Genomic DNA, 12,617 nt, shown 5'->3' with positions numbered 1-12,617 from the left:
CTCCAGGCTAAACACCCCCAGCTCCCTCAACTGCTCCTCACAAGACTTGTGTGCTGCAGACCCTTGCCCAGCTTCGTTACCCTGTAGCCATTAGATGCATTTTGGGAACACCCCCCAACAAAAACACAGAAACCAAAACCATCGAACACCAAGCCAGCGGGTGGATAAATTTAAGCAAAATTCATGATACTTAACCATGCTATCTACAAGCAGCCGTTGTGCTGGTCGCTGGTTCCAAGTATATTTAAATATACTTGGGGGCCAAAAAAAAAAAAAAAAAAGAAGAAGAAGAAAGAAAAAAAAAAGGTGATGCAGACAGCGATCACACACCGGGCTAAGAAGCCCAAAGGTGCAGAGCTGCAGCGGAGAAGAGTGAGGGGCGCAGCCGCTGCTTCCCAAAGGAGGGAAGGGAACTGCCCAGTCGGTCCCTCCGGCTGCACCCAGCGCGGCCCCTCGCCCGCAGTCCGCCCCCGGAAGCGGCTCTGTGGCCCCCGAGAGGGTCCGACGGGGCTTTACCTCAGCCTGAGCGCGGTTTCCCCTCAGCAGTGCCGTGTTTTGCTGCTCGGCCGACGGGCCCCGCCGCTCGCCCGGCCGAGGGACGCGCGGGGCCGCGCTGCCGGGGGAGGGGGCGGCCCTTTCCCGGCGCTCCCGGCGGCCAAGGCGGCTCCGGGCGCCACTGAGGCGGCGCGTCCCGGCGGCGGCTCCGGTGGGCGGTCGGGGGCGGTCCGCGGGCGGGGGGCGGTGGCAGCAGCGCGCTCGGTTGTGAGCGAGAGCGAGTGCGTGCGAGCGAGTGCCATGGCCGGAGCCCGCTGAGAGCCACAATAGGAGCGAGACCCCCGACGCCCACCGGGACCCCCCGCTCGCTCTCCCCCGCGCCAGCCGCCGGCGGAACAGCAGCGTTCCCCGCCCTGCCCGGCACTGCACCCCCCCGCGCCCGCCGCTCCCCCTCGGCTCGGCTCGGCTCCCTCCCGCCTCGCAGGGCCCTTCTCCGGGAATGTGAAGAGGCAGCAGCACCGCAGGCAGCGGGGAGTGCACGGGACTGAGCGGAGCCGCCCGCGCCTGAACCCGCCGCCGACGCCGCCCTGCGCCGGGGAGGCCGCGCTGCCGCCGCCGCCGAGGCCGAGGCCTACAGGGCTCCTGCGCCGCCGCGGCAGCGACCGAGCCCGGCGAGAACCGCACTCGGGCCGCCGCCGCCGCCAGGCATCGGCCGCGCTCCGCCAAGGCCGCCGCCGCCTCCCTCCGTCTCCGGCTTCTCTACCAGGAGCGTCAAGGTAACTCCATCGCCGGCCCGGCGGTGCGGGAGGAGGCGCGGGGGGCTGCGGGAGGACATGTTCCAGCTGCGGAGATCCCGTCTGGAAATGACAGCCGAGAGCGGATAATTGCGCCTCTGCTCCCTTCCCCGCCGATATCCGTCGGTATTTTCACTTCCCCCCCACCCCCGGGACCGGCGGATCTGATGAGCGTGGCTTCGTATTTACCAAAATACTCGGGGAATGGAGCGGAGGAAGCGGGGAGCGGTGGCCGGGTTTGCAGCTTTCCCCCTCGCACACAATAAATAATCTCGGGCTTTATTCCCCCCGCCCCCCCCTCCCCCCCGCTGTTGGTGGAAACAGAGTATTTCCCTGTGATAGTGTATGCAGGGCAGCGAATGTTCATTTGGAGAGACGAAAAAAAGATCAGTGTTTACTGTAAGGTTGTTAGGCTGGATGTAGTCTTGTTGAATTAGAATTAGATTTTAATAATTTATAAAGCAGGTTAGGGAAACTGTTACTAAATTTACAGCAGAGAAGTGTCAGTAAAGCTCCTTGCTGACACAATGATCCTGCAGTTTAAGTGATCTACTTTAGTCGCTGTCCATTATTATTATTTCTTTTTTTTTTGTAATTTAATTTGGAGAGAGCGTGCAAACATTTCTGCAGGGATGGTTACACTTTAATGATGCACGTGATGAGGAGGGGAAGCTTTCTGATGAGATGGGGCCAAACCGATTCAGGTTTAGGGAATATGTTTTTGCTGATATTTTCAGAATTTGGTTTATGTAACAGGTAACTTTGTGTGTTTTTTGGCGGACTGTTGAAATCTTGGAAGTGGGTTACTAAAGTACAGGCCATTCTATTCGAGTTTATCTGACTTTTTTATTTATTAGTCTTGGCCGAGGCCTGAATGCCCTGGTGATGGTGGCATTTTATTTTTCGCCCGGATGATAAACAAGACCAGTTTAAGGTATGGGTTCATGTTGCTGATAGTATATTATATTTAGAAAGCCTGAGCTGGTAGTGAAAGAATACCTCAGGAGAAATCAAAAAGATGGACTAAGGTTTTGTTCCATTCTTGCAATGCCAGCTGCACAGTTCAGCTTCTGGGTGCTGCACATGTTTCCTTGAAGAAGCTATGGAGTTTATACTCCATTTTTTGATAGATTCAGTGCACCTATATATAATTTTGCATTAAATAGTTCTTATCTTTTGAAGCTTATTTACACTGTTGCAACAAATCATTGCTATTGAAAGCTTTTCATACAAAAGACAAACCCAAATTATGCCTGTTTCTCTGGATTTAGTAATCTATGATGCACCCGCGTAACCAGATATTTCAATAAAAATAATAAGCGCTCGAAAGTGTTCTGTATGTTGTGGAATCAACTTCTTGTAGCACACGAGTCACTTTGGTAATTGAAGTCAACAGACATTGAGGATGAGTAATGCTTTCCAAGGACGCGTTCTGAGACCCTGATCCTGCAAATGCTTACGCCGATGCTTAACTTCGCACGGGTGTCTGTCCTGGCCGAAATCAACAGAGCTGCCCTCGTTAATGGTTGTGTCATTAATGCAGAGGAGGCCGCTGATTTCAGTGGAGCTGCACATGCTGGTGGAGTTAACTGTGCACCAAGCTGCTTGTAACATGTAGGCCTGAATTCCTCTTGTCTCCTCTCCCTTGAGTATTACTCATGTATTTCATCAAGCTCTGATGGGCCTTTTTAACAGACAGGACCGGACTGGTAAATAAAATAGCTGGATGCGTTAATTCAGTGTGTGCTAGTGGTACAGAATCAGCTGCAGGAGTGCCACCAAGGCAGGTTTGGTAGGAAGAAGCAATGCCTAGTGCTTAGGCCAGCTGAAGTTGGGAAACAAACAAACTTTTGCTTGCAGAAGCTTTTTTTGGCTCTCTGCCTCTCCCTGCAAACCTTGTCTGTCTCATGCCCTTAGAGCACTTACAGCTACCATGCTGCCAGTTGTCCAGAAATGCCAGGACATGGAATAAGTACGTGTAAAGGGACTCACAGGAAAATAACTGAGTATTTCTGAAATGGAGAATAAAGAAGTAATACGTACAGTTTCTCAATGTTAGTGAAATTGTGAAACACAGCAGCACTTTTTGCTATACTTTCTTAAATTTCTATAGAATCTTGTATGTAGGTGTGGCAAATAGACGGAATTTTTGTTCTGTCCTGTGCGGATGGGTGACCTTAATGCCAAAAAACCATCTGTACCTTTTTGTGTACCCATTCTTTAGCAGAGTGAGTTGAAATGACTTCATCTCAAAGAATGCTACGGTTTTAAAGCTACAGTCAGGTCTACAGGTGTATGAAGTTCTGTTCTGACAAAGTTCTGAGTGCAGTGCTGTCAGCATTAGGTCTGAAATTTTTGGCAAATGGGAGATAGATAAAAAAGTAAGCAAGAGGGATTGCTACGCTGATAATTAAGTTCCATTAAGCTTATTCCATCCACAAGATGGGTTAGATCTCTTCAACAGTTTGTCTGTGTGAATTGTCAACAGGAGGGTAGCTCAGGAAGAAGGTATTTGGAAAATTTATGTTAATCTTTACCTGTTTCACTCATTTGGAACACATTTTTAACGTGTGCTTTCCTTCAGTAGGGATATGTCCTCAGCACCAACTACTCCTCCATCAGTGGATAAAGTAGACGGATTTTCTCGGAAGTCCGTCAGAAAAGCCAGACAGAAGAGGTCACAAAGCTCCTCCCAGTTTAGGTCTCAGGGCAAGCCTATCGAGTTAACTCCCCTGCCTCTGCTAAAAGGTAAGATCAACCACAATTTTGAATAAATAAAACAATTTTTGCTCTACAACCAACCTCTAAAATGGAAGTATTCTATCGTCAAGAATTGCAGGGAAATTTTCCCAGCCTTGAGAAATGCTTCATGCCAGATATATGTATGTATTTAAGCTCTACAAAATATTTTATCTGTGACTTGAGGGTGTGGTAATTATTTGCAATACTTTTGAAAGTTTTAAATGCTGATGTTAACCCGTACCATGACTTAAATTTTCAAGGCTCTCAGGCTTTGTGCAAGGGTGTTCTGGTTTGTGAATCCTCAGCAGCTGACATAAATCAGCAGTAATTTTGGTAAGGGTAAATGGACTTGTGAACCAAAGGAAGCTGGTTTTTAGCATCCTTCCTTGGTGTGTGGATCTGCATCCTGTGATAGTGGTGCCAACTGCAGCCCCTACAGAAAGAGAGGAGATGGGATCCCCTCTCATACCACTTATGCATGGATAGCTCCCAGGTCCTCCCTTCTGCTGGATTTTGAAATGGAAATGTCCCATGAGCTGCAGCCTCCCAGGGGGAAAGATGCTGCCAATCTGGTCTTAGGTAAGGCCATACTGTTTTGAGATCTTTCATATCCCAGTGCTGGTTGAGTTTCTGCTGGCAGATTTTACCTCTAATTTGAAAAGGAAAAGTATGATCCAGCATACTGCTACTCTTAAAAGGATGCCAATATCTCTGTGATACCTTGAATGCTTCCCCTAAATTCTTCTCGTCACTGAATTTCGGTACAAATCCTGGGGTCAAAAGCACTTCTCAGAATGTCTGGTGAGGAAGGGGAAATCACCTCTCAGAAGTCTTCAGCACTGACTTCTCAAATGGTTTATTTACTTCTGTATATTTTTTTCATTGCTATTCTTCGTTTCTGCTATAAGTAGTGAAAATAGGCATGGCTGGTGCTGATAATTCTGGAAAATAGGAAGTTTATGAGTTTTAATACTATGTCTATACATTCTCTTCATTTTTGGGCTTCCCCACGTTCTCTCATCTACCTTGTTTGACAAATGGGTTAATCGGAGTGTTGAAATATGTAATAAATGTGGAACTGCACTTTGGTTAATTCTCTACCCCACTTCATAAGGACACAGTAGTTGCAAAAAAAACCCCAACCTCCCCCAAAAAACTCTCACCTTAATGTGTGTCTTTAATTAAAAGTGGGATTCTAGGATTAGTTCCAGTGGAATTGTCCTTAAAATATTATGGGCTTCTTTCTGTGGCTCCCTGTAAGAATGCACAAATGGAATATCCTGAGTCAAAGGAAAGGTGCACCCAGCCCCCCCCTGCACTGTGCCTGGTGATGACTTTTATTTGGCATTTCTCAGTTGAGGGTTGATTGGTGCCACTGGATTTGACTTTGTAATCTGCAGTGAATATTATTTTGTGATTCTTTGGGTGATCCTGTGCAGGGCCAGGAGTTGGACTTCAATGATCCTGTGGGTTTCTTTCAACTCAGGTTATTCTATGATTCTAAAATTTTTTTTCCTCTTTGTTGTTGAACTCTTTTGTTGTTTTGTGACAATATGACAAAGAAGCAAATGCTTCTTTGAAATCATTTTAAAGCTTAGTTTTACACTTTTTCAGGTAATTTTTGATACACAGCTTATTTCATACCAGTTGCTGTGTTTCAGAAGGTGACTGAAGTTTATCCTTTGGCTTAAACGATGGGATTAGTGGAAAACATTGAGATTTGTATGTGTACAAATGAAGAAATTGATGTTGTAATTATTTCACTGTATTCTGTAGGGAGTAAACCAGGCATGGGCATAAGCATAAGTAAAACAGTGAGCACCTCCCCTTGCAGAAACACAGGCGTGGCCAGGTGCTTAATTTGACTACTGCAGCCAGTCCTGAGGATTGAGATATAAAACTATAATAAGATAAAACAAACAGATGGGGAGCAGAGAGTGTTGGTGAGACATTTATGATCAGTGTCATAATGAGTTAGAGTGGTCCAGCTTCAAATTAAGAATCTGATCCTGGGAGTTGGTTTTCCCTCTTGGCCTTAATGCGGATTCCCAGAGGCACAGGGATCTACCTTTGCAGATTAATTGGTGGGATTTGGGCCTTACAGTCTCCCTAAACAGCAGCGCTGTTGGTCCCTGCTGAAGGAACACCAACAGCTAAAAATCACGCTGCAGTTTGGAAAAATTTTTGACCTACATTATTATTTGTAACATTCAGGATTGTTAAGTCTGCAAGAAGTGAGGAAATTATTTTCTCCTGTGTTTTTCATGCTTCTCTTGAGGAATTTCATGAAAGTCTTGGGTTTACACTTGCCTTCCAACAGGTGACCAGTCCTATTACTTCTGTCCAGTGATTGGACATATGATTTCCGTATGATCTCTAGTTTTATCCTGGAAAATTTTGTCTTTTAAACTGAAAGAGAGAAAAGATACCAGCAAAATAGCTTTTTAAATTCTCAGGAAACTGAACTTAGTTTGGAGACGTACAGTTGATGCTTCCTGGTTTGGGGAAAATTCAAGTTTAATTAAACCTCTTTAGAAATATTTCAATATGGGAAATTTTTAGAGGACAGACCTCACATTCATGTTCATCAGATGTATTTCATACGCATGATGGAGGGGTTTTGCTTACATACATGCTATGCTCCCTTCTGTTTTGTGGTTTATTTTTTTAATGGATATTTTGCATATTGACATTGGCAGGCCGCCTTATCTCAAACAGCACTTGATGGCCTTCAGTATCTTCTGTGATTACAAGAATCATGTATGCAGAGAACTGGGTAACTGCTTGGTCCATTCCTTGCAAGTTCTTATACTCTGCCTGTCACCATAATGATCTGAGCACCTTCCAGTAGTGTATTAAGTGACGTGACTACACATCTGTCACATCTTATCTGTTCTCCTTCCTTTCCCCAGGGGCAGAGTCACATATAGTGAAATGGCTTGTTTTGGTAGTGTTTTAATGCAGTCTGTTGCCTTCTGTGAGCATACACGTCTGTATTGCAAAAACAGATAGATAAACCAGCCTTGTTGTTGTTGTTCATTTGGTAATAAAAATATTTTGGGAAAGAAAAATAGGAGAGATGCTATGTTTTGATGCTGTGTACAAGTCTGAAGGATAAGCTGCTTTTTAGGAAATGTAGTAGAAACAGCTGGAATTTCAGTGTTGCTCATTTCAGGAAAAAAAAAAATACAGAGAAATGAAGTTGTTACTCTTGTGGTGTTTTTTTTAAAGCATGTGTATGGTATCAGTTTGTAAACAAACATGTAATGTATTTGGAAAAAAGGTGTTCTTCCTGAGGCTCTGATGGTCTGAGCTCAGGCTTTCAACAGCCCCAAGTCAAAAACCTGCTGTTTGCCAATAGTAAAGACTTAAATTTTTAGAAGATTTCGTCATATTTTTATTTATTGAGTTGTGACTGAATCTGATTTGTAGTTATGTTTTAAAAACTAACTGTTGTCCAGTATAACACTTTAAAGTCAGTGTTTTCTCCTTTGTTCCAAGCGTAGAGGAATGGGATGGGAGTGCATATGGGAGTTGTGATGCAATTGCATTTTACTTGCATTTTTTGGAAGGTTGCATGCTTTTCCCTGGTGTATCTTGAAGTGCATGATGGATTTTGGCTTTACTTTGAAGAGGCTGCTAGTATCACCCAGACTGACATGTGCCTTAGGTAACTGCCTTGTGGCAGAGCAGTCCTGGTGAAGGGCCCTTATTTTTGGGATTGATTAATTCCATCTATGTGCCTTAGATTCCCTCCCAGGTTTGCTAACCAGATTTGTGGCATGCCTCAAATCTGTTCTTGTTCTGTAGAGGAAAATAGGATTGTAGATGCATTGGATAGGTGTATTATTTATTGGAGGGCTATTTTGCTTTCATTTTCTATAGCTGCTCTTTTTACTTAGAAGTCTCTAGAGGTGGATCAGCAGGAGTGCAATGTTAGAAAGCATTTGGCTGGAAAAAGAGTACGTTGTAGTGCTGGACATGTGAAAACAGAGCAATTTCAGTATTACCTGCAAAAGGGGGAGTGGGAGTTCGTTTATGTTTCTGCCCAATGTCTGTAGAGGTAGGGGAGTGTTCAGAGGATGAAAACATACGTAGAGATGATTGAAAACATCACATGTCTTACGAATGCACATTTAGCATCCTGAGAAATTGCACAGAAAACCTGCGTGAAGCTCACAGCGTCGTTCCCACCCCCTTGCCCTCATTACAAATACAGAAGTTAGGCAAAGCAAACCATCCAAAAGCGAGACTGTTAATTGTTAAATCATTTGTATCCCATTTTTGTAATTCAAGGTGTGGGTTTTTTTCCTGTCATCCTTCCACATTTTCCAATGATTTAATATAATTAGCGAAGGTTAGTTTCATGTTCTCTGCAACTATTGTATATTTTTGTTGAAAAAATTTCAGAGTATGATTTTTATTTTTAGATGATTTTTCCTCCTTAAAATAAGCTCTCAGAGCAGAAGTTCTCTGTCAACAATACCAATTGCTTTGCTACCTCAATATTATGAAATTTATTGAGCTTCTAATACATTTATCAGATAGTTTCCATGGCATTGAAGAATTGGTGTAGTGGCAACAAAAGAGCATTGCACAGTCAAAAAGGGAAAAATCTCTTTCTACTTGCTATTTGCCTTTGATCATTAAATTATTTCCCTATAGCTGAGATTTTATTATAAGCTTTTCTTATGAATCTTATCTATAGGTCAAATGCTGAAGTTCCTAAATAATAAAAAATCCTAACAGTTTGAAAAAACTGAGAACTGCAAGATGTGCACCTCTTGTTCAAATGCAGTTACTTTTGAATTTTTAAAATATTCCTTTATCATAAAAAGGTCTGGCTTTGTCAGACCTATGGATGCTACCTAACACTCTTCATATGGGAAATATAATTATGATTTGAGTTGTAGAAGAAGAAAGAGTTTCTGTTTTCTGTTGGCTTCCATGGGAGCTGCCTGATTATCTTGTCTGCGCTGCTCTTCATTTGAGAAATTTGGTATGTTTTACAGATATCAGATATACAAATATCAGTAAACTGTTAAAATCACTAAGCTAAGTGCTTTTTTCTCATGTATAAACAGGAATTTAGGGTCAGAGTGGTTATGATTTCCCAAAATAAAATTCAGCTTTATCTACAGAAATAGAAATAGATCTTAGAAGTCCTAATTTATTGCATGGAAGAAACACTGGAACTTGTTTTGAGCTGCATGTACATGATCAGGGATGAATCTTGGAACTACTTCTAGGAGTTTTATGCCCATTCTGGTTGATATAAATCTGGACATAATTGGCCATCTCTGTGTAAGATTTGGGAACAGAGCCGCAATCTCAAAAGGAAGAAGGGTTTAGCCCATTTAGTATTTTTATTTGAATATGTATGATGTTCTAGTCATAAGTAATAAATTTCTTCACTTTATTTGTGCTCTTGTCAGTTGACTTTTGAGTATGCACTTTCTTTACATGTGTTCATTGTAGAATATTTTTTCCACTAATTTTACAGGTTTCTCATTGTTTCTAAAAAGCGTTTGATGGTGTTTAGAAAGAGCAGTACACTCATGACTAATGTTTTTTGGGTTTTTTTGGTTGCTCGTTACTGTCTCCCACATTGGGAATGTAGTTTTGTAGGGCAGCATTTATAGGGATTGGGCAGGTAAAGTAAAAGAAATACTCTCTTCTCTGAACAGTGCATGAGTGAAAGTGCAGTTGGTGAGGAATTCTGTCAGCTTATCCCCCATCTTCCAATGTTTTGTCAGTTCTCTGTATTTATTTCTGAATCTGTCTAGGAGTGGTAATTTTCTTACGCCCAAGAGTGGTGGTGGGTTATTTTTTGGTTTTTTTTTTTGGGGGGGGGAAGGTGGTTTTGTTTTGTTTTGATTTTGAAGCCTCCAGTGTAATTGTTTTACTTCCGGAATTTCTCAGTCTGGCTTCTGGAAGTGTTTAGTGATAGTGATTCCCACCTTTTCCTTTTCTTTTTAACAATTTAAAAAATGAAGTAAGTTGTAATTATGTAAAATGTATTTCTGTACTCTTCATGAGATTGAGTCCAAAATCTTGATAATTTTCTGCAGGGTGTTTAGACATTATCACAGAATCACTGAGTCACAGAATGGTTTGGGTCAGAAGGGACCTAAAAGATAATCTCATTCCAACCCCCTGCCATGGACAGGGACGCCTTCCAGAGACTAGGTTGCTCAAATCCCCATCCAACCTGGCCAACATCATGAAAAACTTTTGGTTTCAGTCTGTGCTTGTACAGTATGTCTTTATAACGTTTCCCAGTAATACTTATTTCTCTAATAATATTGCCATTTTCTTTTCTGTGCCCAAGTGTAACCCTATGAGTCTGTAATAAAACCTCCTGTTTCTGTAATAAGTACCTCCTTTATATTCCTTTCCTGAAGTACCTTCAACAAGTACAAGTTCTGATTTAGCCAAGCTATTATTTCTATATAGTTCACATGATTGTTGAAGTATAGTGCTGCCTTTATAATTGATTATGCTGTGGAGCTTTACTGTTGTGAAAGAGCACATTTTCCATATCTCTGGAATTATGTGTGCATTTATAAAATCTGTGTTTGTGTATATTACATGTGTGTAGTATATCTGTGTATATAAATAAGCTATAGATATAATTCATGTCTTCGACAAAGTTTAGGTTTTGAGTTTATTTAATTTTCTCTTCTGTTTTTAAAATGGAGTATTGCTTCAGTTCATTGGTAGAGCTTTATAGTAAGGCAGCAGTCCTTTCACATTCATCCATTGTAAGCTGCAGCCTCCCTGAGAGCAGAGCACTTTCATTAATGCTTTCTGGGGAGTGGGAGGAGGACACACAACTATTTTTAGGTCCAGGGCAACTTCCTTTCACCTACAGTTTTTTCATTCAAGTCATTACTGTTTCTTTGGCTCAATCAGACAAAAATCCTTAGTAACAGAGGAGAGGACCTGGGGAGTTCAGGGAGTTTTGGTAAGGTGGGTATTTGTGGATTACTGTAATCTTGGTAACTGTATAACTCACAAGTATCAGCAAATGCGCTCACTTTGTTTCACAAGAGGTTAAGGCAAATCTATTAGAAAAAAAACTAGAATCTTCTTTCAGCTGGATATGGCAGCGTTCCTTTTCCTTTGGAATCTCCCTGGTTGTGTCATTGCAGGTGCAGTGACAGGAGGGTTTTTTCTGGTGGCAAAACGTCTTTGAGAAGTTCTTGAGCCAAGTGCAGCCTCTCATCTGCTGAGAGAAGTGTCTGTGGGGCCATGGTGTAAAACAGATTGTTAGAAACATTCCACCTCCTCCTGATTTTAGTGATGTGCTTGATCCTGTGTCCTCTCAAACAGTTAATTCAGCAGATCTGAAATGCTGGTGGATATTTATGTAGGGTTGATAGTTTCCGTGTCTGTGGTTTTCTGCTTAAAGTAAAAAATAGTGCAGCTACAGTCTGAGGATCTTTATCAAGTGTTTCAAAAGATAAGGCAGCTGTCCAAAGAATCAGTGTAGAATACTTCTCTGCCCTTAGTTGTTGCACTTAGTTAAAAATCTTGTCTGTTTTCAATGAAGTCTTGAAGTCAGACTGAAGGGGAATCAGTTCGATCAGGAGTAATAATGATCCACAGTAATGGAAGGTTTTTCACCAGTACTTTTTTCCTAATTGTTACATTAAACAAATCTAAAGAGTATATACATTTTCAAAATTATACATGTGTCAGTATCAATTTATGTTTGAATTTCCTGTAGGAAGTTTATTTTTCAATTCACAGTGTGTCTGATATTAACTGATTGGGTTTTTTTCCCTTAAAAACAAATATTTAAGATTTTATTTTAAAACACTTTAATATTTTTAATACATTTTAGAAAAGAAGATCATTATTTTGTATTTATTATCTTTATTGATTTTTACCACTCTTCTTCCTTTCCAATGTGTATGATAAATTCTTAACTGTAGTGTCTTCCTTGTGTGTGAGGTTCGAGGTCTTTCCTGTGGCATCTGCAAGAGTCTGGGGCAGAGAAGGAAAATAACATAGCAGAACTGCTGCACCTGGTTCAATTGGCAGAAAGCAAAAAAGTGAAATGGATCATTTCTGGGTAGCTTCCTAAAAGAAAAAGTAGAATATCAGATTGCTGTAAAGTCTGTTTTACATGGTCGGACATGGTGCCAGCTCTTCTGTAACAGCAGCTTCTTGTGTTCCCCGAGCTGAAGAGCTTGTTCTAATACCTTAATGTTGTACTTCAGAACTGAGTGACTTACAAGCGATGTGGAGACAAGCAGTCTGCTGTTACGATTACAGAAGTTTGTGCATAATTAGGGTATTTCTGAAGATTTTTGTGAATTGGGAAAAGTGCATCTCCTGCAAAACATGAGCTGGAGATTCAGCTGCCCTTACTTGATGGTATTTTGCAGAAGTTGAAGTAAACCATCAGTGGTATCTCAGGGATGATGAGTAAGTGCTGACATTTGTCTGCCCCTGCTGGTTAAAAGTAGCAGTTTTAGAACTTGACCCCCAGCAGGAGATACGATAAATTACTCAGTTACAGCAATTTTTATTCTGAAAAATCAGATACCATCATGAAGAATAAGGTTAAGTTGAAAT

General features: G+C 42.0%; 1 protein-coding gene across 2 annotated transcripts in view; it reads left to right on the top strand.

Annotated features, from left to right (window-relative positions):
- Positions 1–735: 735 nt before the first annotated feature.
- PPP2R5E (protein phosphatase 2 regulatory subunit B'epsilon) overlaps positions 736–12,617 on the top strand; it is a 71,057-nt gene continuing 59,175 nt past the window's right edge. Inside the window, exons 1-2 of one of the 2 annotated variants that reach the window (XM_040066101.2) lie at positions 736–1,271; positions 3,874–4,037. In XM_040066101.2, the coding sequence (XP_039922035.1) occupies positions 3,881–4,037 (157 nt within the window). In that variant the 5' untranslated portion in view covers positions 736–1,271; positions 3,874–3,880. The remainder of the gene's footprint in view (positions 1,272–3,873; positions 4,038–12,617) is intronic. The other variant, XM_040066102.1, reaches the window with a different exon arrangement.

The sequence above is a fragment of the Hirundo rustica genome, chromosome 6 (assembly GCF_015227805.2).
Source record: "Hirundo rustica isolate bHirRus1 chromosome 6, bHirRus1.pri.v3, whole genome shotgun sequence".
NCBI lineage: Eukaryota > Metazoa > Chordata > Aves > Passeriformes > Hirundinidae > Hirundo > Hirundo rustica.
This window is presented reverse-complemented; position numbering and strand designations above follow the sequence as displayed.